This window comes from Hoplias malabaricus, chromosome 15 (genome assembly GCF_029633855.1).
Source record: "Hoplias malabaricus isolate fHopMal1 chromosome 15, fHopMal1.hap1, whole genome shotgun sequence".
Lineage (NCBI taxonomy): Eukaryota > Metazoa > Chordata > Actinopteri > Characiformes > Erythrinidae > Hoplias > Hoplias malabaricus.
In genome coordinates this window covers 13936560-13963359 of record NC_089814.1, presented here as the reverse complement: position 1 = coordinate 13963359, position 26800 = coordinate 13936560, and the positions used below count along the sequence as shown (strand labels likewise).

At 37.2% G+C, this 26800-nt stretch overlaps 5 protein-coding genes across 5 annotated transcripts; all 5 read right to left on the bottom strand.

The window, feature by feature from the left end:
* Positions 1–1772: 1772 nt before the first annotated feature.
* LOC136668754 (olfactory receptor 2K2-like) lies at positions 1773–2702 on the bottom strand. Its single transcript, XM_066646441.1, has one exon. It carries the CDS (start codon positions 2700–2702, stop codon positions 1773–1775), a length of 930 nt encoding a protein of 309 aa, XP_066502538.1.
* A 5561-nt stretch (positions 2703–8263) lies between these two features.
* LOC136668753 (olfactory receptor 4B13-like) lies at positions 8264–9217 on the bottom strand. The gene has a single exon (XM_066646440.1). It carries the CDS (start codon positions 9215–9217, stop codon positions 8264–8266), a length of 954 nt encoding a protein of 317 aa, XP_066502537.1.
* A 2690-nt stretch (positions 9218–11907) lies between these two features.
* On the bottom strand, positions 11908–12873 carry LOC136668752 (olfactory receptor 52D1-like). Its single transcript, XM_066646439.1, has one exon. The coding sequence runs from the start codon at positions 12871–12873 to the stop codon at positions 11908–11910; it is 966 nt and encodes a 321-aa protein (XP_066502536.1).
* Positions 12874–13918: 1045 nt separating this feature from the next.
* Positions 13919–15144, bottom strand: LOC136668749 (olfactory receptor 52H1-like). The gene is made up of 2 exons (XM_066646431.1): positions 14252–15144; positions 13919–13964 (listed from the first exon to the last, which is right to left on the bottom strand). Exons 1-2 carry the CDS (start codon positions 15142–15144, stop codon positions 13919–13921), a joined length of 939 nt encoding a protein of 312 aa, XP_066502528.1.
* A 2504-nt stretch (positions 15145–17648) lies between these two features.
* On the bottom strand, positions 17649–25144 carry LOC136668748 (olfactory receptor 52D1-like). The gene is made up of 2 exons (XM_066646430.1): positions 24895–25144; positions 17649–18574 (listed from the first exon to the last, which is right to left on the bottom strand). The coding sequence occupies exons 1-2, from the start codon at positions 25142–25144 to the stop codon at positions 17649–17651; spliced, it is 1176 nt and encodes a 391-aa protein (XP_066502527.1).
* Positions 25145–26800: the final 1656 nt, after the last annotated feature.

The following is a 26800-nucleotide window of genomic DNA, read 5'->3' as shown; positions in this document are numbered from 1 at the left end:
ATTATAATTTCATGTCAGCTACCCATGTAATAGAATTTATTTTAATACAAGGTTAACTTATTACTTATTTAATACTAGTGTACTAACATTAGTACACCTAACCCACAGAAAATCACTGCGTTTAAAATATTCTCCTACTTCAAAGGAGCAAAGAGAAGATAGTGATTAACATTGTCCTTAATGTTAAAACTGCAAGCTTCAAAATTATTGTCTCACTCTTCAATTCCATAGTTTTAACTTTTGGCACCTTATTACATTTTCTGGACATGTTAATGTTTGAGTTGCAGTGGTTATGAATAAATTAAATTTGTCAAATAATATTAAACTTTCATTCATTGTCTGGTTGCAGTGGGTCTGGAGCCTACCCAGAATCATTGGGCGCAAGGCAGGAACACACCCTGGAGGCGGCACCAGTCCTTCAATGGGCAACACACATTCACTTACACATTCACATCTATGGACTCTTTTGACTCGCCAATCCACCTATCATTGTGTGATACCAAACTCCTCACAGACAATCACCCAGAGCGGGACTTCAACCCACAACCTCCAGGTCCCTGGAGCTGTGTGACTGCGACACTACCTGCTGTGCCACCATGCTGCCCAAAATTAAACAATTAAATTAATTTATTATTAAAATAAAGTTTAAAAACCTTACATTTAGCATAAATTCAAAAATATTTAATATCTATTATGTTATCATATGATGGGACTAAAGGTTTCTGACCATTTTTTTCTCACCCACATTTTTCATCACTTCAGAAAAAATTGGAATCAGTACAATAGACTACACATTGGTTTATATTACATTTAAATATAAATTTTTAAAAGGGCGGCATGGTGGCACAGCAGGTAGTGTTGCTGTCACACTGCTCCAGGGACCTGGGTTTGTGGGCTTGATTCCTGCCCTGGGTAATTGTCTGTAAGGGGTTTGGTGTTTCCCCTGGGTGCTCTGGTTCCCTTCCACGGTCCCAAAACACACGTGTTCCCACCTTGACCCCAGTGATGAGTGTCTTGCTTTTGATTCATTAAGTATAATATATTGCATGAATCATGATCTATGTGTAATGTAAGGGTTTTAAAATATGGTTGTTTAATCTGTTTAATACAACAAATCTACACTTAGTATATATACAAATCACATCCATCAATATAACATTCCGAACAACTGTAAAAATAGTGGATATGGATGGAATTTATGAAAGCCCACTGGCCTTCTCAGTTCCTGTGAAACACAAAAATGTGCCAAGCATGCTGTTAACAGGACTGGAACCTAGAAATAGTGGTTTGTTGTTTCAGTGATAGAGACTTGATTACTCAAGACACAAATATCTGGGTGAAAGCTATCAAGGTGAAAATAAAGCACAGATATGGATATGTTTTGAGTAAAAACCTTTTTAAAAAAAAGGCCCAAGTCTTAAAATATTAATACACTCAGTCAGCAGTGCCTTATTGGAAAATAAAATATATATAACTTGTTGGATACAAATATATTGTTTGAATATACTATATATTATTACTATTAGATGTGTGTTATAACTGTTTATAAGAATCAAATATTTCATACACAATTATATCTTGCACATTGTTAAATATTGTCTGCCTTAATAATTTCATTTTAACAATCCTAATAATACAGCATACCAGTGTCTGTTTGTTAAAACTAAATTCAATGTAGAACAATATTAGGCACACATATGTGAAGGTTAAAATAATGATATAATAGAAAAAGGACCATCTTGAATCCTTTTTGAATGTAAGCCAGCACAGCTTTAAGCAACATTAAATCGTATTTTTTGGACAAAATACAGTGCATGTGTTCTGATTGGGCTTAGTTTTATGCCATATATTATAGGATTGATGAAAGGGGGAATTACCATAATCAAAGCTGAATTAAAATTTTGTAACGTCTGAGGGAGGTCTATTTTAAACTGTGAGTGTGTAGAATCCAGCAGTGACAATGCCATGAAATTTGAAAAGGCTATTAGATGTGGTAAACATGTGCTCATAAATTTTTTCTGATTTAGTTTAGACTCTTTACAGGCAATGATTAGTTTCACATAGGAGTAAAACACAAATGCAACTATAACATTCAGCATCCAAAAAAATATTACTTTGATTATTACATCAACAATTTGTACTTGGCACGCAATTCTCTCAAGTACAAAGTTCACACAGAACAGTTTGTCTATGTGTTGTCCACATATGGGGGTCCTGGTTGCCATTACTGTAAGCACTAAAACAGTAAAGCAAGGAAACATCCAAATAAATGTCAGCAGTTTCAGTACTGCTGCTCGGCACATAAGACTGTGATAATATAGAGGTTTACATATTGCTATATATCTATCAAGTGCCATAACACACAGATTTGTAAATTCTCCAACTCCATAAATGAAAATGACATAACTTTGTACAATGCATGCTTGAAGTGAGATTGAAGTATTTTGAGTGATTAAGTCAAATAAAAGCTTTGGATAAAAGCCTGCAGTTCCACACAAAGCATTAACACACAAATTACACAGAAAAATGTACATCGGTTCATGCAGTGTCTTCTCAATAACAATAATTAAAATCAGTGTAGAGTTGAGAAAAACTGTTAGAACAAAACTGGTAAAGGTAAAAGCAAATATAACAAGCTTGCTGGTTGCATGTGTCTCGTTCAGTGCTGTCAGTGTGAGAATGACTGCAGAAATGTTGTCCATTCCACCTTAAATAATATTAGAATATAATATATTTTACAAAATAAATTATTGCGAAATAAAATAGATATCAGATAGTAGCTTGCTATCTATTCATGGCAGGCTGAGAAAGACTGAGAAATCTATCTGTTCTTTGGGTCTGCAATTTTTATACAACTTACAAGAGGTTTAATGACCCGTGGGTCTGTCTGCAGCTGCCACGTCATGATTTGTAAAAAAAAAAAAAAAACATCTGATGATTTTTTTGGGATATTCAGTAAATCGATTTAATAACTGGTACATAAGAAAACAAGACAGTGGTGAGGACTTGATGGAGTGATGAATCGCAATCACCAATGTATACATATTTCTGTATACACTGAAACAGTTAATAATATATCTATAAATTCAGAAGTTAAAATTAGACAAGCTTTTAAGCAGAGGTGGGCAGAGAAGCCAAAAATTGTACACAAGTAAGGTTATTGTTACTTTAGAATATTATGACCCAAGTAAAAGATAAAAGTAGTCACCCAATTAATTACTTCAGTAAGAGTAAAAAATATTTAGTGAAAAAACTACTCGAGTACTGAGTAACTGCTGAGTAAGCACTTTATTTAATAATCAGGGCACATAATACACATGAATGCACAAAATATAAAAAAGGGGTACTGTGTCTCTTCAGGTTGTTGTGAAAGGCATGCAGTTGTCTCTGCCATTGTATTGTTCTTCTGCGCTCTTTTCCGCCTGTATATACAGCTGGGATTTTGTGTGTGGTCATGTGACAGCTGTTTGACTTAAATCAAACACAAATCTGTTTGATTGGTGAAATGGGGTCAAACATCGCTAGTGGCTACATTTGATTGTTGAGGTGCAGTCATGTGACCTCTGCTGGAAGTCTTGACAAAACAAAACAAAGAGATTTTATCGATGATTCGATAAAACTAAGTAGCATGTAGTGAGCAGAACGTAGCTCAATGTAACAGAGTAAAAATACAGCTTCTTCTTCACAAATATACTCAAGCATATATATATATATATATAAATATAAAAAAAAAATCTACCATCTACTCTGGGCCAAACAGCAAATTGGGAAAACTCTACCAGTCCTCTGGAAGAAGACTGATAAGCTCATCTTGTGGGAAATGGTTGAAAAGAGTAGTATGAGTTCTGCAGAACAAGTTTTTTCTATTGTGGTAGAATTTACTTAAAGGAGCAATCTGTAATACTGACATCAAGTATTTAAAATAGGAGCTATAAAACAGTTTTAAAACAGTGGCGAGAGCTGTCTACTTGTCTTTACTGTCCAAACCCACCTTAAATATTTATACAAGGCTGGTGTTACTTATCAATCGAACTTCCCTTTTTTTTCACAATTCCATAGTCAAACATTACATTCCACCTTACATGTGTTGGTTTACAAGTCTTATTGGCGTTATTCATCAGCTTCTTGAATTCTCTGTTGCACCTTAAGAGCTGAAGCCGACTCTATAGCTTATGAAACTTTTTAAAGCAATTGTTATTCCACTTTATCCATTTAAATCACACATACCAATTGTATGTGATGTCAATAAACATTGTCTATCTCCACCGTTGTTTGTCTTTGCTTTTGTTATATCTTGTTAAAATAAACGTCTGTGTTATTAGCGTGTGCGTCCGACATCCGTGACTCGTGACACACCTTAAACAGCTACTCAAAGCTAAAGCAACCACTAGGCTATGAAACACTTCATATTTCCCATTATATGCATTTAAATCACATGACCAAGTGTATATCATGTCACTATCTACCTACTAGTGAAATATTTGTTGTGTACTACCAAGTTTAATTTGTTTAAAACACACACACCATGGAAAAACACACATGAATCTTCCCCGATTCCTTTAAAACAAACAAAGAATGGTATTTACACCTTTCAATCTTGTTATTCACCTTCTTCATATAAAACACACAAAACACACTTCTGACACTTTTCAAACGTTGCTATTCCTCACTTTCACAAAACTTATGACGTTTAATCCTTTTAATCTACACATAGGCATCTGTACTATATTTTACTGTACAGATATACTACAGTATATCTACATTTTTTTCAGAAATGACGGTTACCTATTCAGGAGCCAACTCCGGTTCTGTTGTGTAGTGTTGTTGCTTATAAATTGCCTCCACTTTCAAACACAAGGCTAATATTTCCTCTCATCTTACTCCGTCTCTGGTCATGGAGATTTTTAAAAGGGCAATGGGGTTTTTGGGACAGGTAAAATATAAGATTAACTCTGTTCAGTTGGTAATTTCATGGCTGCAAGACACTATGATTGTAGACCTGGTAGCAGTGGATTTGGACAGTAAACTGATTGGACAGAGGGTAGGATCACAGGCAGGAACTCAGATGGTGGGATCATAGGAACTCCGCTCCGGACTGGGCATTTCTCAAAGAGAATATACTGCTTCAGTACTGCTATGAGAGGCAGCAGTGTTTTAGAGTTCACTGTCTCCTTAATCTACGTATGATCACACACTAGACATCTTATGACTATATGCAGTAAATATCTTACAGATTTCTCCTTTAAATATCTGACTTTTTTGCTTTTTCACCATCATTGAGAACCCGATTCAATGAATGTGCTAATGTACTGAAAACATTTTTTTTGCACTACATATTATACACACACACACACATACACACACATATATATATATATATATATATATATATATATATATATATATATATATATATGTTTTTCGGTGGAATGTTTTAAATCACTCAACCATGGAGTTCACAGCAGGATCAGCTGCTTAAACAATTTTTAAGTAAATGACTTTAAGTTTTTTCAGTGCAACTGCCACGGGTTCATCAGGAGTTACATTGCTGAGATACCTCTTGTTGTTTTGCAGTCTCTTCACTTTCAGAATAGTCTCACCATTCATTTATATCAACAATGCTTTGGACTGTTGCTAAAGCCTCAGAGAATTCAATTTCTAAGTAAGCAGTGAGGCAGGTTACACTGCTGTATCCGTGTAATTTGAAATTTTTTTTTACTTTATTAATGCTTCTACAACCTTATGTCTCTGTTATGTCTCTTAGTTCATTCTGTGTGCACTATGCAAAATGAGATGATGGCAATGAGCATGTGTAATGAGAAATAAGCATGTGTTGCATTTTTCTGAGATTAGTAATTTAAATCTCATTTAGTAAGTTTCCATTATTTGTTTGATAAAGAGTTTGTCTGATGAAACCCTGAATGCTAGGTTTCCTACAGCCAAAGACAGGGTATTACTTATAAAAAGTGTAAGATCATCACACCTTTCAGCCTCTTACTTTCAGCCTCCAAATTTTTTTTTATTATTATTACTTTGTATCTCGTCAAAGGTCTGTCTCTGATTTAAATCCAGTCTTTAATTCCACTCTATTTCCATCAAATTAAATTGTGTGATCAGGACTACGCTCATGGTGTTGCAGAATGAAATTGATAACAGACATGCCTTGCCTTATTATTTATTGAGCATGAAAGCTAGCCCATGGTAATCTTTTCCCCATTCGACGGCTGTTTCTGCAATAAAAGGGCTGGCCATGAATATTTGAATATTCAATCGTTGGGTAGGAATTCGGTTTATAATTTTGAGATCCAGGTATTCGTTTTTTTTGGATAAATGTGGCTATTGATAAAGGCAGCCCTCCACTCCACATATATTCAGCCTTGTCACCATAAAAGTCTTAAATGAAGCCTAAAACTGCCAAACATGCTACAGCAACCTACTTATAATGAAACTGGCAAAGGTGCAGTTCATTTAGTCAGCTTTACACCTCAAATTAAAACACCTCCACAAAGCTCTGGTTTATTCATGTACACTATTTGCCCTTAGAGGCACCGTGTAGCAATGACAGACTAGTTGAAATTCCAAAGGAGTTTAGTGGACACTTCAAAGGACCTCAGTTTTCTCAGAAAGGACAGCCCTGTCCTTTCTTGAACACTGCACAAGTGTTAGAGCTCCAGTCCGGTCTGTCGTCTAAATGCACGACCAGGTACTTGTAGCTACCAGCCACCTCCACTTACACTCCATCAATGGTAACTGGTGACGGGACAGGTCTAAGTTTCCTGAAGTCCACCACCATCTCCTTTGTCTTACTTATGTTGAGCTCCATACGATTCAGGTCATACCAGTCAGGTAGTCCATCGTTCGATGATGGATTCATCCACCTGCATCTGTCGCAGTTTCTACACAAGCAACACAGGCTGTAGAGTGTTGAATGCACTGGAGGAATCAAAGAATATGATCCACACTGTGCTGCCTGTTGTGTCCAGATGGGAGCACACTTTGTCCAGCAGGATAATCGCATTATCTACTCCAATGCCATCCCAGTATACAAATTGTAGGGTGTCAAGGGCAGCTCCGACCTGTGATCTCAAACACATGACTTAAAATATCAAAATATACATGAAAGTGAAATATTAAAACTATAAACTTCTATTTAAACTGAACAAAATCATCCAAAGTGATTTTTTATTTTTTAAAACAGTATTTTTCAAATGTTCAGTCTCACTACTTGAAAGTTTTTTTTTTAACAGTTTCAGGTTATTTAAAAAAATGTTTTGCATTGCAAATGCATTGTCCCAATATTAACTATATTATTCTTTATTCTATAGAATTAGTGTCTTCCTCATATAAGAACATGATTAAGCATTGCTTCTGTAGAGGTGTCCCTGTAAAATTATTTTCCATATAATTTGAACAAAGCAACAGTCAAAATATATAGAATGACAAATTCCAAAATTACCATATTTGCTTTACTATATTTCTTTACTGTAGTTTAAAGTTAAGGACATTTTTGGACAGCAACTATATGCCCTTGTATACATATGAGAAAGAAAATTAGGTTTGAATACTTTTAATGGCTAATTTTATTACTAAGTATGAATAATCAATACAGAATTTAATAGAAGACATAGTTTGCATATAAAGAAAAGTGTAATGAAATCTTAGATAAGCTTTAAGATCATGTGTACACTCTCAGAAAAAAAAGTTACTTTGCAGGTATGTTATTGTCACTAAATGTACAAACATTGTAAATGAACCAGTAAAGGTACAACAGTCCAGATGTGTTCCTTAGAGGTACATTACATTCTCTTCTCCAGGAGATGTGAATATTTGTAAGCTTTCATTACAGAACTGTATAAAACTCCTGCAGGTGAAATGGGGCATATGAAACCCACACTCAATAAAAATTAATAATAACAATTATTATAGAATATGGTGAAGTTTTGTTCTCATAAGTACAGAATTTGCACAATTCAGGGTACCATCATAGACACAGAAAAAGTTGTCACCAGTGACAAAATTTCTTAAATTTTAAACATTGTGAGATTTGTCATTTAGCCAGCAGTTCAATACAGGAAAAAAAGAAGGTATATTGTTTATTTAAAATTTTGATAATTATTCTGATTCCCTGGGGAAAACGTGTATGGGGTTTATGATCATTTCATATTTTTTGAGATTTCTAATAAATTAAATCTAGTGTTTGGTCAATATGGCACATGCAACTTTATCATTGGTGATACTCTCAAAAGCATCTATGAAAACAAAATCATTCATATGCTATGTTATTAGTTGGTTTAGATTTAAATTGCTTAACAATGTAAATAATTTTATTCCTTATTGGAGTCAGAATAATTCCATATATAATGGGATTTACAAGTGGAGGAATAATCAAATATGTGATTGACATGAAGTTTTTAAGTTCCTGAGAGAGGTATATTGTGCCAAAGCGAGTGTAAAAAGAATCAAAAAGAGAGCAGACCACAAAGTTCAGAAACCCTATCAAATGTGGTAAGCATGTGCTTTTAAACTTATTTTGGATTTGTTTGGATTGTTTGCACACTATAATAATCTTAACATAAGAATAAAAAATAAAATACACAAAAACACAGAATATGCATGTGAATAATCCATTGAGCACAAACTGAGCAGTATCAGTGTTACAGGCAATTCTCTCCATGGACCAGTTGTCACAGATCAGTTTGTTAATCTCTGTTTTACAAACAGGAAATCTGAGTGTCATTAAAATTGTCATTAGTGCTGCACAGCAAGGGAACATCCATATAAAAGCTAAAAACTTCCAAACTGTTACAGTGGTCATAATAGTGTGGTAGTATAGGGGTCTGCATATTGCTAAGTATCTATCAATTGCCATTACAGTAAGATTAGTAAACTCACTCAAAGAATAAGTGAAAATGACAAAATTTTGAATGATACATTCCTGGAATGAAATCATATTGATTTCTGCAAGTAAATCAAATAGAAACTTTGGGTAAAAACCTGTTGCTCCATATGATTCATTAATACATAAATTACACAGGAAAATATACATAGGTTGGTGTAAAGTTTTCTCGAGAATAATGATCATAACCAGACTTGAATTGAGAAAAATAGTGACAATATATCCTGGAAGGGTAAAAATAAATATGAAGAATTTGCTGATCCAGCTGGTCTCATTAAGAGCAGTGAGAGTAAATATAGTTGCAGAAGAGATATTTTCCATTCCACCTTGAAAAAAAAATTAACCATTGGCATAGAAATTGACAATTTCAAATTGATAGGTATTTCCACATAAGTTACCACAATTTTTGTTGTGTTAATATAAATAACATGCACTACTTCAACCTATTAAAATCATATTGGCTATGAAAATAATCTGAAAACCTTTAATAAAAATTCTAAAGTACTAGTAAATAACATGATTACATACAATGTTCGAGGTCAAACGGAGGGATGCTGGGTTTGTTTTGTTCTCCTAGTCACTGTCTTGTCTCTTCTGTCAAGCCAGTCTGTGCAGCCTTTTTATAGAGTATATGAGGCAGTCCTCTGAAAATTAGACATTACACCTACCTTACTTAATCCCTACAGTTATTTTAACGACCACTGGCTGTGTATTCAATATTTATTACATTTTACACATAATATGCACTGTATTCATTCTGTACAGCCTGTTTACAATTTAGAACAATATGTCTGTTTTCAGATATACAGATATACTGACACAACAACTTTAGGGAACAATATTTAACTACAGAACAACAACAATTGGCACTGCAATAAAAGACAATGAAAATAATCTGAAAACATTTAATGAAAATGAAACTCCGAGCACTCTTTAATAACCCAATCATCCATTCATTTATTCATTCATTGTCTGTAACCGCTTATCCAGTTTAGGTCCAGAGCCTAAATGGAATCATTGGGCGCAAGGCAGGAACACACCTGCCAGGCGCAGGTGTTGGGGCACCAACACCTGCTGGGGCGCCAGTCCTTCACCGGGCAACACAATCACTCACACATTTGGACACATTTGGACTCGAACCCACAACCTCCAGGTCCCTGGAGCTGTGCAACTGTGACACTACCTGCTGCATCACTGTGCCTCCCATTCATGAATTTGGGATGAAAAATTGATTATTGTTATTATTGCAATGGTGGCACAGTGGCGCAGCAGGTAGTGTTGCAGTCACGCAGCTCCAGGTACCTGGAGGTTGTGGGTTCGATTCCCGCTCCGGGTGACTGTCTGCGAGGAGTTGGTGTGTTCTTCCTGTGTTCCCGTGAGTTTCCTCCGGGTGCTCTGGCTTCTTCCCACAAAAACTTCCTGTCCAAAAACACACGTTGGTAGGTGGAAAGGCGACTCAAAAGTGTCTGCAAGTGTGAGTGAATGTGTGAGTGTGTGTGTTGCTCTGTGATGGACTTGCGGCCTCTCCAGGGTATGTTCCTGCCTTGCGTCCAGTGATTCCAGGTAGGCTCTGGACCCACCGTGACCCTGAACTGGATAAGGGGTTACAGATAATGGATGAATTCACAAATACAATGCTTCAAAATGACTTTAACAAAATGTTAACTTGTATTTTTAAATATATTTTTTAGGTGAAAAAATGTATTTGTTTACCAGAACTATAATAATATTATTTATTTATTATATGAAATGCATGAATTTTTCTTGGGAGTACAAGCTGCCTTTTTTCATTATATGCAGTTGTTCTGAGTGGTCTGGCATAGTTTCCCATTATTTAGATGTTGTCATATTTTGGATATGGATCAAAGTGTTCACACTAATTCTGGTTTTCTGGTAAGTAAGAACACTACATAACATGCTGCTTGATTGTGAGTAGCATATAAGGTTTCGCATATTATTAGACACTGTTCCAGGTGTCCAGGTGGATGATCATTCCTGGTTGAAAGCATACTGTGCGTGTTTGGCTGCTGGTTCTCACCAGTCAATGCATGGACTGAATGTTGATTGGAGCAGCGTTCTGTGCAGTGCTGATTGTAAAGTGCCCTTGGGTACCTAGAAAGGTGCTATTTAAGTGTACCTATAAAATAAAAAATAAAATATATTGTAATATTGTGTGTATTGTACTCAACTCTACACCAGTGTTAATGGGATATGACAGTAGGCATGACTTGATTTGATTTGACTTGCAGAGTGGAGCTAATAACATGGAGAAGAAAGAGATTATTTTAATCTTGTGGCTTATTAGTGTATTAATAAACACATTTGAATATTTTAATGGAAAAACATTGCATGCAAATATATGACAAAATAAGTTATATTATTAAAACCTATTTAATAATTCATGCTGCTACTTCCCTATTCAGCAGCTGCCAGTTGCTGCAATCCGGTACCATACGTCCACAGTTGGGTACCCATCCATGGCCCAGAGATTGGAAATCTCTGAGTTAGAGATATAGTTAATGATTTGGGAGGAAGCCTGTCAATAATTTCACATGAGTTTTTGTACTGTGATGGGATACCAGAGCACCTGGAGGAGGACTACTCAGACATGGGAAAACACAACTAAACTCCTCAGATTCAGTGATAAGAGCTGAGTTTAGAAATCAGGAACCTGGAGCTGTGTGGGGCCTCTGCATTTCAGTCAGTGTATTTTTTAATTAAGATATAAGCACCATGTAGTAATATTTTATGGAATTATATTTGACCTGTTTTAAAAACACATTTTATTAAGGATTCAAAGAGGAATATGGTGTCAAATTATGTGTTGAAGAAAAAAATTAATTGGACCTACCGCGACCCCTTTTTGGTGATTAATATACTGTTTTATTGTTTATATAATATCTGCATTTATAATATTAAGGAAACAAATAAATGCTCGCTCACAAGCAGGAAATGCACAACTGAATTATTTTGTTTAAAGAAATACAGTTGAAAATGTCACAATTAACTTTTTAACCTAGTAATCTACAACAGTTATTTGAATGTACAGAAAACTCATTCTTATGTTTCTTACACTTCAGAAAAAGTCTTTTGCGAATTGCTGAAATTTTAAGACCATACATAAGAGGGTTAAGAAGAGGTGGAATGACAAGAATCTCAAACTGAAAAACGTTTCGTAGATGTTCTGGAAAATCTTTTGATCCATAACGACTGAAGGTTACATCAAAAAGCACAGCTATAGTAAAGTTCATCAGAGAAAGTAAATGTGGACCACAGGTTTGTATAAATTTCTTTTTGTTGTCACTAGAAATTCTGCAAGCAACCATTAACCTCTGATAGGAAAACAGGACGATCAAAGCATGTGCCATAAATAGGGAGACAATAGTAAGGCCAAATGCATTAATGATTGGGGTTGGAATACAAGACAGCTTTACAATCGACCAGTTATCACAATAAAGTCTGTCAATAGTTGATCCACATAAAGGCAGCCTGCCAGTAAGTATAATGTTTGGTATTACAACAGTAAAAGGAAAAGCCCATGAGTAAAGAATAGCTTTTGCCACTGTTTGCATTCCCATAGTTTTGTGATATTCTAAAGGTCTGCATATAGCCACATATCTGTCATAAGCCATTATCACTAAAGTTGTATACTCACACATAAAAGATGTGTAAATCACAAACGACTGTGTTGAACACCCAACATATGTTATCACATATGAAGCTGATAACAGATCATGAGTAAATTTGGGATAAAATCCAGTTGCTCCATACACTTCATTGAAACAGAGATTGCACACAAAAAGATACATAGGCTCATGCAGAGCCTTCTCAAAGAGAATTGTTAAAATCAGCATCATGTTTAAAAGAATGATTAAAAGATAAACTAATAGAGATAAAGCAACAAAAATGTATATTGGTGTTAAACCCTTCATTCCAGACAAATCAAATACAAAAGTATGTGACGTGGCATTGTCCATTGTTACAAACTAAATATATAGAAGCAAACAATCAAAAATCAAGTACAGATCACACTGCATTTCTTCTTAATATTTTCAGAAGAGATAAGATCTTCATGATGATGTTAGGAGACTCCATAAAAATGGTCAGATTTGTTTGTTTCTTGATTCAGTGCAATTATCTAATTATTATGTGACTCTGCATGACAGGTTTATACTTCTGGGTGCTGTTTGGAGAATCCCTTTATACAGTGCTGAATGAATTTCAAATTTCCTAAATATAAGCAACATAATAAAGTCCCTCACAAGAAAAATCATTAGAATCAGGGTTTTCACTTCACCACCAGAAGTTCAGAGATCAGTACTATGTCTGCCTTTATATGCTACCAGTATGTCTCTGCTGATTATATCCCTCATGGGCACAAATAAGGGATGACAAAATCTTTCCTTGTTATGGGCAAGATGGAGAAAATATATGCAATTAAGTGCCATAAACTCTCTGTGTTGAAAACGAATAAAGAAATATTATTTCTACTTGAGTACAGTTACATACTGCCTTTTAATTTGAGTGACTAACTCAATTACTGTGTTTGAAATATATTAATACTGAATGCCTAACAGTGTTTTTATATAGTTTTTGCAAATTTTAGAAAAGTATATTTCACTCACCATTTAATAATCCTAATGGGATCAAAGATTGCAGTGAACTATGGTGTAAATTTGTTTGTTGAGATTTGAAGCACATTACAGTTTTCTGTCATGGACCTCTCTCAGCTGCTGTTTGGTGATATCAGGAAAAAACATTTGTTCAAATATACAGTATATATGGAACAAAACAAACTGATCATTTTTTTGAGTATCGTCACATTGTATTTCAGTACATTTGGAAAACTGGAGTTATGTCTCTCAAAGCAGGAACATTAGGGTCACATATTTGCCCCTGAAAGAGACCTAGCTGTACAGTAATGATTGTGTTTGCATGTATATTTGAATCACGAGTTAATCTTTCTCATGTATGTTTTTATTAAGTGTGTTCAGCTGGCCAGTTTGGTCAATACTGGTTCATTCAGTTCATCAAAGGTCTGGTATATTTTTTGAAGAATAAGTTTATTTCAGATTTCAGTGAGCAAACAATGTTGTACAAGCGCCATTTCCAGAAAAGTTGAAACACTTTCTAAAATGTATTAAAAAATAAAAACTAGAAATCTTCTCCAAAGTTTGCTTTATGAAAAGATCATCTATGTTCCTGTGGTAGTTAGGAGTTTTTATTAATCACTCTAATATATTGGCTATATGTTAGATGTCTTGCAGTATTCACACTATGCCATTTATTGTGAAGTTCCACTGCAGAAGTTCACGACACCTTTACAATGAAGCCAACTTCTTATATTTTTTAAAAAGTCTCCTGCGCACCTCCGACAGCTTAAGACCATACATAAGTGGATTAAGGAGAGGTGGGATGACAAGGACTTCAACTTGAAAAAAATTGCGCAGAGACTCTGGAAAATCCTTTGATCCATAGCGACTGAACATTAAGTCAAACAGCACAGCTGTAGTAAAATTCAGCAGAGATAGTAAATGTGGGCCACAGGTCTGCATGAATTTCCTTTTGTTATCACGAGAATTTCTACAAGCAACAACCAGTCTTTGATAGGAAAGCAGAACAACCAAAGCATGTGCCAAAAATACACAAATTGCAAAAAAGCCATATACATTATTTGCTGTACTGGGTATGCAAGACAACTTGACTATAGACCAGTTATCACAATACAGTTTGTCTATAGTTGATCCACATAATGGCATTTGACTGGTGAGTATAATATTTGGGAGCCCTATAATAAAAGGAAAAGCCCAGGAGTATATCAGAGCTTTAGCCACTGTGTTGGTTTTTATAATACTGTGATATTCTAAAGGTCTGCATATGGCCACATATCTGTCATAAGCCATTAGCACTAAAGTTGTATACTCACACATAAAAGATGTGTAAATCACAAATGACTGTGTAGAACACCCAATATATGTTATCACAGATGAAGCTGATAACAGATCATAAGTAAATTTGGGATAAAAGCCTGTTGTCCCATAGACTTCATTGAAACAGAGATTGCACACAAAAAAATACATAGGCTCATGCAACGCCTTCTCTAAGAGAATTGTTAAAATCAGCATCATGTTTAAAAGAATGATTAAAAGATAAACTAACAGAGACAAAACAACAAAAAGGTATTTTGGTGTTAAACCCTTCATTCCAGACAAATCAAATACAAAAGTATGTGACGTGGCGTTTTCCATTGTTACAAACTAAATATATAGAAGCAAACAATCAAAAATCAAGTACAGATCACACTGCATTTCTTTTGAATATTTTCAGAAGAGAAGATCTAAGCACTGTCATGATGAGATTCCATAAAAACAGTCAGATTTTTGCTGGTTGCAATTTTTATGTTTGTTTCTTGATTCAGTGCAATTATCTAATTATTCTGTAACTCTTCATGACAGGTTGATTCTTCTGGGTGCTGTTTGGAGAATCCCTTTATACAGTGCTGAATGAATTGAATTGAGTGCAGAAAAATCATTAGAATCAGGGTTTTTCCTTCACCACCAGAAGTTCAGAGATTAGCACTACGTCTGCCTTTATATGGTACCAGTATGTTTCGGCTGATTATAACTCCCTAACAGTGTTAACCCTAACTCCCTATAACTCCCTGCTCTGTGTTTATATGCTATCAAAATGTCTCTGCTGGTTATATCCCTAATGGGTGCAAATAAGGGATGACAATATCTTTTCTTGTTATGGACAAGATGGAAAAAAATATAAATGCTACTAAGTGCCACAGACTCTTTGTGTTAAAACAAATAAAGAAATATTAGTTCTATTTGAGTGATTAACTTAATTACTGTGTTTTAAATACATTAATACTGAATGCTTGACAGTGATTTATATTGTTTTGGCAAATTTTAAATATCGGCATCACGGTGGTGCAACAGGTAGTGTTGCTATTACACAGCTCCAGGGTCCTGGGTTTGTGGGTTCGAGCCCCACTCTGGATGACTGTCGAGGAGTTTGATGTATTCTCCCTGTGTCCATGTGAGATTCCACTGTGTGCTCCGGTTTTCCTTCTATGGTCCAAAAACAGATGTTGGTAGGTGGATTGACTACCCAAGAGTGTCTATGGGTGTGAGTGTTTCAGTGAATGTGTGAGTTTGTGTCGCCCCTGCAAATGACTGGCTTGCAGTGGTTCCAAGTAGGCTCAGGACCCAACTGACTAACTGGACAAGTGGTTGCAGACAAGGAATTAATTACATTTTAGATATGTATATTTCACTCACCAGTTAATAATTCTAATGGGATCAATGATTTTGTGCCTTAGACATAAGAACTGCTGTGAATTAGGGTGTAAATTTGGTTGGTGGTGTTTGAAGCACAGTGCAGTTTGTTATCATGGTCTCTGTCAGCTGTTGTTCAGTGATATCAGGAAAAAAAATGTGTTCAAATATACAGTATATATGGAACAAAACAAATCGATTATTTTTTGAGCATTGTCACATTGTTTTATTTGCCCCTGAAAGAGACCTAGCTGTACAGTGGTATGCACATTTGAGACATGAGTCCATCTTTATCATGCAGGCTTTTATTAAGTGTCTTCAGCTGGCCAGTTTGATCAACACGTGGTCACTAAATTCATCAAAGGACTGGTATTTTCCTTTAAAGAATTGGTTGAGTTCACATTTAATTGAGCAAACCTGTTGTACCAATTCGATTTCCAGAAAAGTTGGAACATTTTCTGAAAATGCAGCAAAAAATAAAAAAGTGGACCCTCCTCCAAAAGTTACATCCATCCATCCATCCATCCATTATTTGTAACCGCTTATCCAATTTAGGGTCGCGGGGGGTCCAGAGCCTACCTGGAATCATTGGGCGCAAGGCGGGAATACACCCTGGAGGGGACGTCAGTCCTTCACAGGGCAACACAGACACACACACATTCACTCACACCTACGGACACTTTGGAGTCGCCAATCCACCTGCAACGTGTGTTTTTTTTGGACTGTGGGAGGAAACCGGAGCACCCGGAGGAAACCCACGCGGACAACACACCAACTCCTCACAGACAGTCACCCAGAGCTGGAATCGAACCCACAACCTCCTGGCCCCTGGAGCTGTGTGACTGCGACACTACCTGCTGCGCCACCGTGCCGCCCTCAAAAGTTACATAGTGCATTATATTATTATTTAATATATGGATCATGAAAGGATCCTCTCTGTTCCAGTGGTAGATAGGAGTTTTTATTAATCACTCTAATACAATGGCTCTTAGAGATGCATTGCACTATTCACACCATGTTACTTATTGTTAAGTTCGACTCAGCACATTTCTGGTAAATTATAGTCATCCTCTATCAAATGACACACATGTTCATCATATCATGCCTATGGTTGTTTGCATAATGGTTCCTTTATGCAAGATCCTCTATTGAAATTATTACTTGGATGGTTTTGGTTCTGTGAAATAGATAGATATAACAAAAGAGATGAATGAGTATATAACAGTGGAACCTGAAAAAGAACACTGTGACAGACCATGACCTCCGCCACACACAGAGGGAGAAACACGAGCAGCAAGAAGCATAAACAGGGATAGGAACTGCGACTATAGGAGTCTGGACAAGGACAGATAATCACACATGGGATTTTACAGATACAAGACATACACAGTGATTGGAAATGACCCTGGTGATAAATAAAAAAAATTAAGTTTATAACAGTGCAGAAGTTCACAACCTTTAAAATGAAGTCAGTTTTTTATGCCTTTAAAAAGTCTCCTGCGCACCTCCGACAGCTTAAGACCATACATAATTGGATTAAGAAGAGGTGGAATGACAAAGACTTCAACTTGAAAAAAATTGCGCAGAGACTCTGGAAAATCCTTTGATCCATAGCGACTGAACATTAAGTCAAACAGCACAGCTGTAGTAAAATTCAGCAGAGACAGTAAATGTGGGCCACAGGTCTGAATAAATTTCTTTTTGTTATCACGAGAATTTCTACAAGCAACAACCAGTCTTTGATAGGAAAGCAGAACAACCAAAGCATGTGCCATAAATACACAAATTGCAAAAAAGCCATATGCATTGTTTGCTGTACTGGGTATGCAAGACAACTTGACTATAGACCAGTTATCACAATACAGTTTGTCTATAGTTGATCCACATAATGGCATTTGACTGGTGAGTATAATATTTGGGAGCCCTATAATAAAAGGAAAAGCCCAGGAGTATATCAGAGCTTTAGCCACTGTGTTGGTTTTTATAATACTGTGATATTCTAAAGGTCTGCATATGGCCACATATCTGTCATAAGCCATTAGCACTAAAGTTGTGTACTCACACATAAAAGATGAATATATAATAGCCGACTGTGTCATACACACACTGTATGAAATTTCATTTGATGATGAAAATAAATCATGGATAAATTTAGGGTAAAACCCTGTTGTCCCATAAATTTCATTAAAACACAAATTACAGACAAAAATATACATTGGTTCATGGAGTGATTTGTCCAGTAAAATGGTTACAATCAACATGATGTTTAAAAGAATAATTAAGAGGTAAACAGAAAAAGACATAAAAAGAAGCACATATTTAAATTTCAAATCCTTCATTCCAGACAAGGTCAACATTAAACTGTATGATGTGTTCTCATATACTGAAGTCATCACTGAAAGTTGAAGAAAAACAATCATAAAATACTTAACAGAATACCTTCCTTTCTAAATGACTCGTGTGGCGGGAAAAAGCGTCATCATATGTGTGAGATGGCAAGTGCTCTTCTCTTGCTTCTTGACTCCTTAAATACGTAAATGCCATGTCAATCCAGTGTCACGTGACTCTGCTTGCTTAGTGACAATTTATGAAATAATTAATAAACTACATTTTAGCTCATAGCTGAATATATTCTTCTGTGCCAGGTTGGTCAGACAGCTGTAAACAAAACCATCTGTTCTGACTGGTCCTCATTTGTACTTAAAAGTATACTGAGCATTTTGTGAAAACCAAAATAGAAAAATGGGACACTACAGCTTTGTGTTTCTTACAGACAAATGAAGGAGGCAGGATAATCTTTTATTTTATGTACGTTCTCTATTGATGGTTTAGGAAGTAGCACATAGAGACTCTTTTTACATCTCTTTTGTTAATCATTTTAAGCACACCAGCATATTGTTAGAGGATTTAAATGTGACATAAGCATAAGGTTACTTACTCATGTACTAACCCTCTTTTGGAAAAGCTAGGATATTTTGTAGAATGCAATAAAAACAAGAATGTGCAATTTGTTTGTTCTAGTGAACAATTATTTAACTGAAAAAGTACAAAGAGAACATTTATGTTTTTATTAACTGCATTTTTGAAATACAATTGGGCTTAACACTACAATAAAGGGACAAAAACATAATGTGAAATCAAACAAGTTACACCATTTGGAAATTTTTTATTTTTTTTTATCCTCTATTAACCCTCCTGTTATGTTCGTTTTTTGGAACAGCAATGGTGTTCCCAGGTGTTCCCGGGTTCCCAGTTTGACCCAGTGCATGTTTAATTATCCAAAAGTTGTCTGAAACCAAAAAAATCCTAACAAGCAGTGTGAATATGTCATTACTAACTCCATTACTAATTATTCAATCAATATTTAGTGCAGTGGTAATCCTTACCTCTAACAGGTAATCGTTCAAAGTAATGGTTGAATAATTCACGTTTTACATAAAAATTATAACTTTTTTAATGTTTCACCACTTTATTACTTTTAAAAGACAGGCTGTCCATTAATCCTTTGACTTATAGACCCCAGCTAGGATGATGATCCCCAAATATGCATCTAAATATCTTTTATTTAACTTTACACTTATATAGTGCTTTTGTAGAAACCCATGGACGCTTTACAATCAACACTCATTCAACATTCATTCCTCACACACACTGGCGAGAAGTGGAAGCCAAACGCGCAGTGTACTTTCAACCAGGAATGACCGCCCACCTGGAGGACTGCGTCTGGCAATAGGGTTTCACTCAGGACAGAGCGCTGTCCATATCTGGGCACATCCACATTGGCTAACACATACAGACATTCTTTCACATACACACTCATTCACTCACACATCAGGACAGTTATGAGAGAAGCCATTTCACCTAAACTCCATGTTTTTGGACTGTGGGAGGGAACCAGAGACCCCAGAGGATTTGTCATTCATTCATTGTCTGTAACCGCTTATCCAATTCAGGGTCGCGGTGGGTCTGGAGCCTACCTGGAATCACTGGGCACAAGGTGGGAACACACCCTGGAGGGAGCACCAGTCCTTCACAGGGCAACACACACACACACACACACATATTCACACCTATCGACACTTAATCTACCTACCACCGTGTGCTTTTGGACCATGGGAGGAAACCGGAGCACCAGGAGGAAACCCACGCAGACACAGGGAGAACACACCATACTCCTCACAGACAGTCACCTGGAGGAAACCCACGCAGACACAGGGAGAACACACCATACTCCTCACAGACAGTCCCCCGGAGGAAACCCACGTGGACACGGGGAAAACACACCACACTCCTCACAGACAGTCACCCGGAGAAAACCCACTCAGACACAGGGAGAACACACCACACTCCACACAGACAGTCACCCGGAGAAAACCCACGCAGACACTGGGAGAACACACCACACTCCTCACAGACAGTCACTCGGAGGAAACCCACGCAGACACAGGGAGAATACACCACACTCCTCACAGACAGTCACCCAGAGGAAACCCACACAGACACAGGGAGAACACACCACACTCCTCACAGACAGTCACCCGGAAGAAACCCACGCAGACACAGAGAGAACACACCACACTCCTTACAGACAGTCACCCGGAAGAAACCCACGCAGACACAGGGAGAACACACTATACTCCTCACAGACAGTCACCCGGAGCGGGAATCGAACACACAACAATCGAACACACAACCTCCAGAACCCTGGAACTATGTGACTGAGACACTATCTGCTGCACCACTGTGCTGCCCCGATATCAGAATCTTTAGAATCAGAATTTAGCTCAAGATAGTCTTTGTCTTCAGATACATCCTCCTCTATTTCACTGTCATGATAAATGATGACTTCCAGAGCCTCCTGGACTGTCATCCTTTTGCTTTGGCTGCTCATTTTAGAGGTTTGCCTGACATTGTGTGGCTGGAGTTTTCCCGTTTTATGATCAAATATATACTTATGTGTGTACATGTCATTGAATAAATATGCACTACAATGCACTCAACTTTTGTTCAGAATCAGCTTCTTATCACTGGTAAAGACACGGCTTTCCTCTCAATCATTCCCGCAGCCTCACAGTGCTTTAAACAGTGTGGATGCTGAGCGTCCACAGAGTTCAATAGCGAAGCAGTGAAGGGCAGCAAAACGAGACGAGTCATTGGATAAATGCTGGGCTTTGTCCCGCACATCGGACGCTCAGTGTCTCTGGGGGTCTATGGGGCAGCTCAGCTTCTGCATGATGATTGGATGATCTGTCTGAGGCTGAATACCTTTTTGATTGACAGCGAAATGAGTGAATCAGCGATCCTTTGGTGTAAAGATCCATGGGAGTATTACATTTTCATTCTGTTCTGAGTTGAACCGGACACTTTCTTAAACCTCTTAGTGGCATTTTCTTTGTTAAAAACGACTAGCGAAAAATCAAGCTTCTATTTCTGGTGTTTTTTTTTGTAGCTGCTTGTGTTTGGAGACTGACTTCTATCACTCTTTCTGACTTCTATCGCAGTTTCTGACGAGCGAGTCCCTGCACCGTCAAAAAGCACTAACAGGCGGACACACTTCACATGGGCCAAGGCCGTTTAAGCAGCCTAGCTCTGCTGGCCATTGAGAGGACACTCGTCAAGTCCCTGGAAAAGATGCCTTGTTGGTACGACAGGATCACAGATCATTTTCTTGAAAAGGAACGGAGGGTAGAATTTATGTATAAATAAACCGACACATTTTATGATGTTGGCCGAAATTAAGCTTCCCCTCCTTGAAAGACCAGCATCCGCCACTGCATCACATGCATCTCTGAATTCTGTCATAGTAAGAAAAAGATATGTATGCCTCCCGAACACATTGTCTTAATTAGCATTCCACCTTAAAATCCCACCTGCACATAACTCAGGCCCAACAGTGGCAGCTCATATTAAAAACACATAGAACAGTGTTTTACCACAAACATAACAAGTATATGATTAACTATCAAATGACTGAGTTATCCAAAAATTGGAACATGTATCTTTTGAGCTACCATTACGGAGCGGTGCCAGCACATACCTTCTCTGACAATGGCGCATTTCCAAAGAGGACGAAAGGCAGGAGCACAGCTTACTTCACTCCTGGCTGCTAAAACTCCACCCATATGTAAATTACTCAGGAAAAATCTAACTATTTTTTTAACATTTCTCAAATTAAATAAATTACAATAAATAAAAGAAACAATTAAATCAATTAAAAAATTACAACAAAAATAAATATATTTTCACACATACTAATCCGACCCTTCTTTGTCCTCTACGAATTGCTCCAGCAATTAAAAGTTCATGCTGATATCAAAATCCCAGAACAGAATAATCTAGTGTAATAACATCACACTGCTACATTCTCTCCTATTGTTAAAACACTAGATTATGAACTAGTGTTCCACAGCACCCTTCAATATTCAAAATACATAAGCAAAAACAAATAAATAAATAAAAATATAATAAATAAAATCCATAAATTCCTCAAAACTAGATTGTAATCCCTTAGTACGAAACCAAAAGTGGTTACTCAGCCACAAAGCTATCCCATGAGGGATTAAGACACACCAGGGGTAGCTGACTCCCAATTTGACTGTAGAAAACAGTGCGATGTACATAGTTCTAGATGTAGACTACAGTACTAGATGAGATTGTGTGTCCAATATTTCACACACTACAGTCTAAATAAGACTTTTCCATCTCAAAGAACACTCTAAGTAGGCTACTATGTGGAGAGAAAAAAAGAAAAAAAGAACAAAATAAATAAATTAATTAATTAATTAATTAAAATAAAATATATAAATAATTTCAACACCCCATTAATAACGGTTGACTATTTGTGTAAAACGTTGTGCAGCCAAAATTTGAATGAGTCTATTCACTGGTTTAATAATTCTTCCTAGCCTAGTGAACATCTTATTTGTTTGGGTACCCTTAGAAGAAACAATGGTTGGTTCTGAAATATTTGAAGGCGAGAGTTCTAATACAGGGACTGTAGATATCACATTTTCACCGGACCCACTGCTCTTAGCACTAACTTCAGCATGCTCAGAGTCATCATGGTGTGACAAAGACTGAGGCTGATCCTGAGAGATCTTTGCAAACCAAGAAGCTGTTTCAGCTGAATCAACCCTGGGGTCAACTTGATCACTCTCTAGCCGTGTTCCTCCCCCTTCTCCAAAATCAAGGTTTCCCCTCTCTTTCTCCTTATACAAATGTCTCCAATTAGTTTCGCCTCTGGAATCTCTTGCAAATCAGTGACCCATTGACTTGTCCTGTCATCACATCCATCAGTCTGATCATCAAATATGGACAGGTTATAACTGACAGAATCAGTGACATAAGAGTCCTGACTATCAGACTTGCCCCAAGAAGGTAGGAAATTTACTGGCATTAGTAAATTTCAATGAACAGTTTTTATTTGTCCTGTGTTAGTGTTATGAATCCTATAAACATTCAGTGAGTTGTTCTTACTTACTTCTACATAAACTGTACTCTCCCACTGATCAGCTAATTTCTTCTTGCCTCTCTCTCCTTTATTTGCTATAAGTACTTGATCTCCCACCTCAAGTGATTGGCCTTTAGAGTTACTATTGTAATTTTCCACTTGTTTGTTCTGTTGTTGCTCTGCATGTTGCTGGGCCAGGGACATCACTTCTTTTAGATCTTTCCCCAAAGATTGAACATACTTATCCACATCGACTCAGGCATCCAAGAGGACGCTCCCAAACATAACGTCAATGAGCAACCAAAGAGTATGCCCAAACATGAGAAAGAAAGGAGGAAAGCCGGTAGTCTCATGCACAGTGCAGTTATACACAAAAGTCAGAGTATTCAACAACTGGGGCCATTTGGCTTTGGACCTAGGTGGGAGGGTTTGAATCAAATTTCCCACCGTTCGGTTAAAACGCTCTGCTTGACCATTGCCTATAGGATGGTATGGTGTGGTGTGCGATTTGTTTACTCTTGCCAGCTGTAGTAACTCCGCTATGAAAGAGCCTTCAAAATTTGCACCCCTGTCTGAATTGGGAAGCCATATACGCAAAAGAAATTATTCCACAACAGCCGGGCAACTGTCTTTGCAGACTGGTTTGGGCAGAGGAATGCACACTCAAGCTTTGTGAAGTGATCAGTTATCACAAGTACATCAATAGACTTGTTATTTATACCCTCTGCACACCAAAGGTCGACACAGACCAACTCCAATGGAACGGATGTTGTCACAGAAACAAGCGGTGCCCTAGCCTCTGGTTCTGGTGTTTTCCCCAGAATACACCTCTTACAATGAGAAACATACTATTTAACATCTTTCTCGATGGAAGCCCAATAAAACCTTTGTTTTCCAAGCCACAATGTACGCTGTTGCTCTTGATGACCAGCCTCATCATGTATCCCCTTCATGACATGATTTCTCAGAGCTGTAGGGACAACATATTGAAACATGTTCTTTTTAGATGCTGGGTGTTTTGACAAACCATACAATATACCCATGCGCATCACAAGTTTTCCCCACTGTCTCAAAGTATGCATGGTTTCCTTAGACTCATGGATCGCTTCTCTCCTGGAAGGCTGCCTCCCTCGCTCCACAAAAAACTTCACTCTACTAATGACATGGTCTTGACACCGGTTATCAAGTAATTCCTCATGTGAAAAGACAGGCAGTGTGTTTGTCCCCACCGCCATCAATTCCTCTAAATGTTGCACATGACAAACAGCTCTCATTGACACCTTCCTCCCAGCGGGTCTGTGATTGTAACACTGCAGACACCTCTTCTGGGAACCTCCCAAAAGCATTACCCAGCACCAGGTTAGATGCCACCATTACATCACATATCGAGGCCTCAAAAATCTCTTTTTCTTCAGGTAGCTCACAGGATAATCGGAACATGTTTTGAACATCCACCATCAGCGACCCTGCTTCATATAGCAGCACATCATAAAGAGTTCTAGTCAGTCTGTTCATGTTTTCTGATTCAACAAATGGCTCTAAACTCAGTGCATCTGCAACAACATTCCTAACTCCAGGAATGTTTTGAATGTCAAAGTTAAAGGGGGCTAACTTTGCTACCCACCTTTGCTCACAAGCATCAAGTTTTGCCTTTGTCAGCATATACTTGATTATTATCTGTCCAGACTGAAAATTTGTGTCCATGTAACCAATGACTGAATTTGTGATGTATGGCTCACTTCATGGCCAAAAACTCAAGGCTGTGCACTGGATACTTTGACTGTGCATGATTAAGAGATTTGCTGGCAAAGACTATAGGCCTTACAACAACCTGTCACAACCATCCTGAAGCTGCGAAAGTACAGCTCCAAGGCCACTGGAAGAGGCATTAACCAAAAGTAAAAACGGCTTTGAAAAATCTGGATGAATGTAGAGGGTTAGAAAATTGCCTCCATCTACAGTCAATTTAACACAGTGTAGTGTATGTTGTGTATACACTGTGATATATATATATATATATATATATATATATATATATATATATATTGTGTTTGTAGCATTGACCTTATCCAAACTCTTGTGATTACTGATATTTGACTAATGATAATAGTTAAAATTTTATAATTGACTTAAGTAATTAAAACGTTAGCAATTAGTTTGAGAATGAATAATGGCCAAGCTAAGTGAGTTCTTCAGGATCTTCAGACTTTTAATGAACAGACTCCACACACTGTGATTTCAAATAATGGAAATATTTATTAAAAAGAAAAAGAATATTTACTTAACATAGCATAATCTTCAAATCTCATGGCATCAATGCAGGTGAAGCCGATTCGAATTTAAAGATAAGCTAGGCAATATGAATATGATGCTAATTGAGATTTAATTAACCTATAAACATATCAAGAGACTTAATTCAATTTTCAGCTCTGGAAATGCGTAGGTTTAGCTTACTTTTTCGTCGATTCTCCACCACTCGACGGGTACAGAGGCTCTTTGAGGTCCTGGAAGTGATGGCGTCTCGCTTGGTTCCGCAGTTCTCCCGTGGAAGTTTCCAGGCTGGGTCAGCGTGGAGTTATTTCCTCGTTGGTCGAGTCGCCTCGGGCGTACTCGGAGCGTGGTGACGCAGACGACAGGTTTCTCTCTTTGGCTCACTGTCCTGAGCAGGAGGGTCCAACCACATGGACGTTTTGGACAAAAGTTTTGCTAGTTCCTGCAGATCCAGAACTGAAAATCGATTCAATAGGCTTATACTTATTCTACGACTTTCTTCTATCTCAGCGGTGTTTCTTACTCTGGCCACGAATAAGTTCACCTGCTTTGATCCGTCGTGAGATTAAACTTAAATTGGGCGATAAAACATAAACACAATAAAAAGAAAAGAAGGTATTCAAGTCGCTCGACGTTATTGGTAAATTATCTTTTACACTCTAGCTAGCGCAAGACGTCTCCTGGGGAGCTGAGTGAGGTCCTTTTAAAGTCTTTGTTCATCGGCGTAAAGAAAAGAAAAACGTCTCGCTTGGAGAGGTTGAAAATTAGAGAGAGAGTGTAAAACAAAGAGAACACGTAAGAGCGTTCAGAAGTAAGAGAGTGAAAAATGAGTCGAAAGGAAGAGTCAAAAAAAAGAGAACGAAAATGAGTCGGCACCCTCTTTTCAAAGGTAGCGCGGTC

What these genes read in the sequence shown, in the direction of transcription:
- LOC136668754 (XM_066646441.1), bottom strand. Translation starts at nt 2,702, where the DNA reads ATGGACAACATTTCTGCAGTCATTCTCACACTGACAGCACTGAACGAG.
- LOC136668753 (XM_066646440.1), bottom strand. Translation starts at nt 9,217, where the DNA reads ATGGAAAATATCTCTTCTGCAACTATATTTACTCTCACTGCTCTTAAT.
- LOC136668748 (XM_066646430.1), bottom strand. Translation starts at nt 25,144, where the DNA reads ATGAACAGACTGACTAGAACTCTTTATGATGTGCTGCTATATGAAGCA. An exon ending in GGAAGGTGTCAATGAGAGCT is followed by an intron (nt 18,575 to 24,894) that starts GTTTGTCATGTG and finishes TTCAACTTTCAG; the next exon opens with TGATGACTTCAGTATATGAG.
- LOC136668749 (XM_066646431.1), bottom strand. Translation starts at nt 15,144, where the DNA reads ATGGAAAACGCCACGTCACATACTTTTGTATTTGATTTGTCTGGAATG. An exon ending in TCGGAGGTGCGCAGGAGACT is followed by an intron (nt 13,965 to 14,251) that starts TTTTAAAAAATA and finishes ACTGAAATCTGA; the next exon opens with AATAAACTTATTCTTCAAAA.
- LOC136668752 (XM_066646439.1), bottom strand. Translation starts at nt 12,873, where the DNA reads ATGGACAATGCCACGTCACATACTTTTGTATTTGATTTGTCTGGAATG.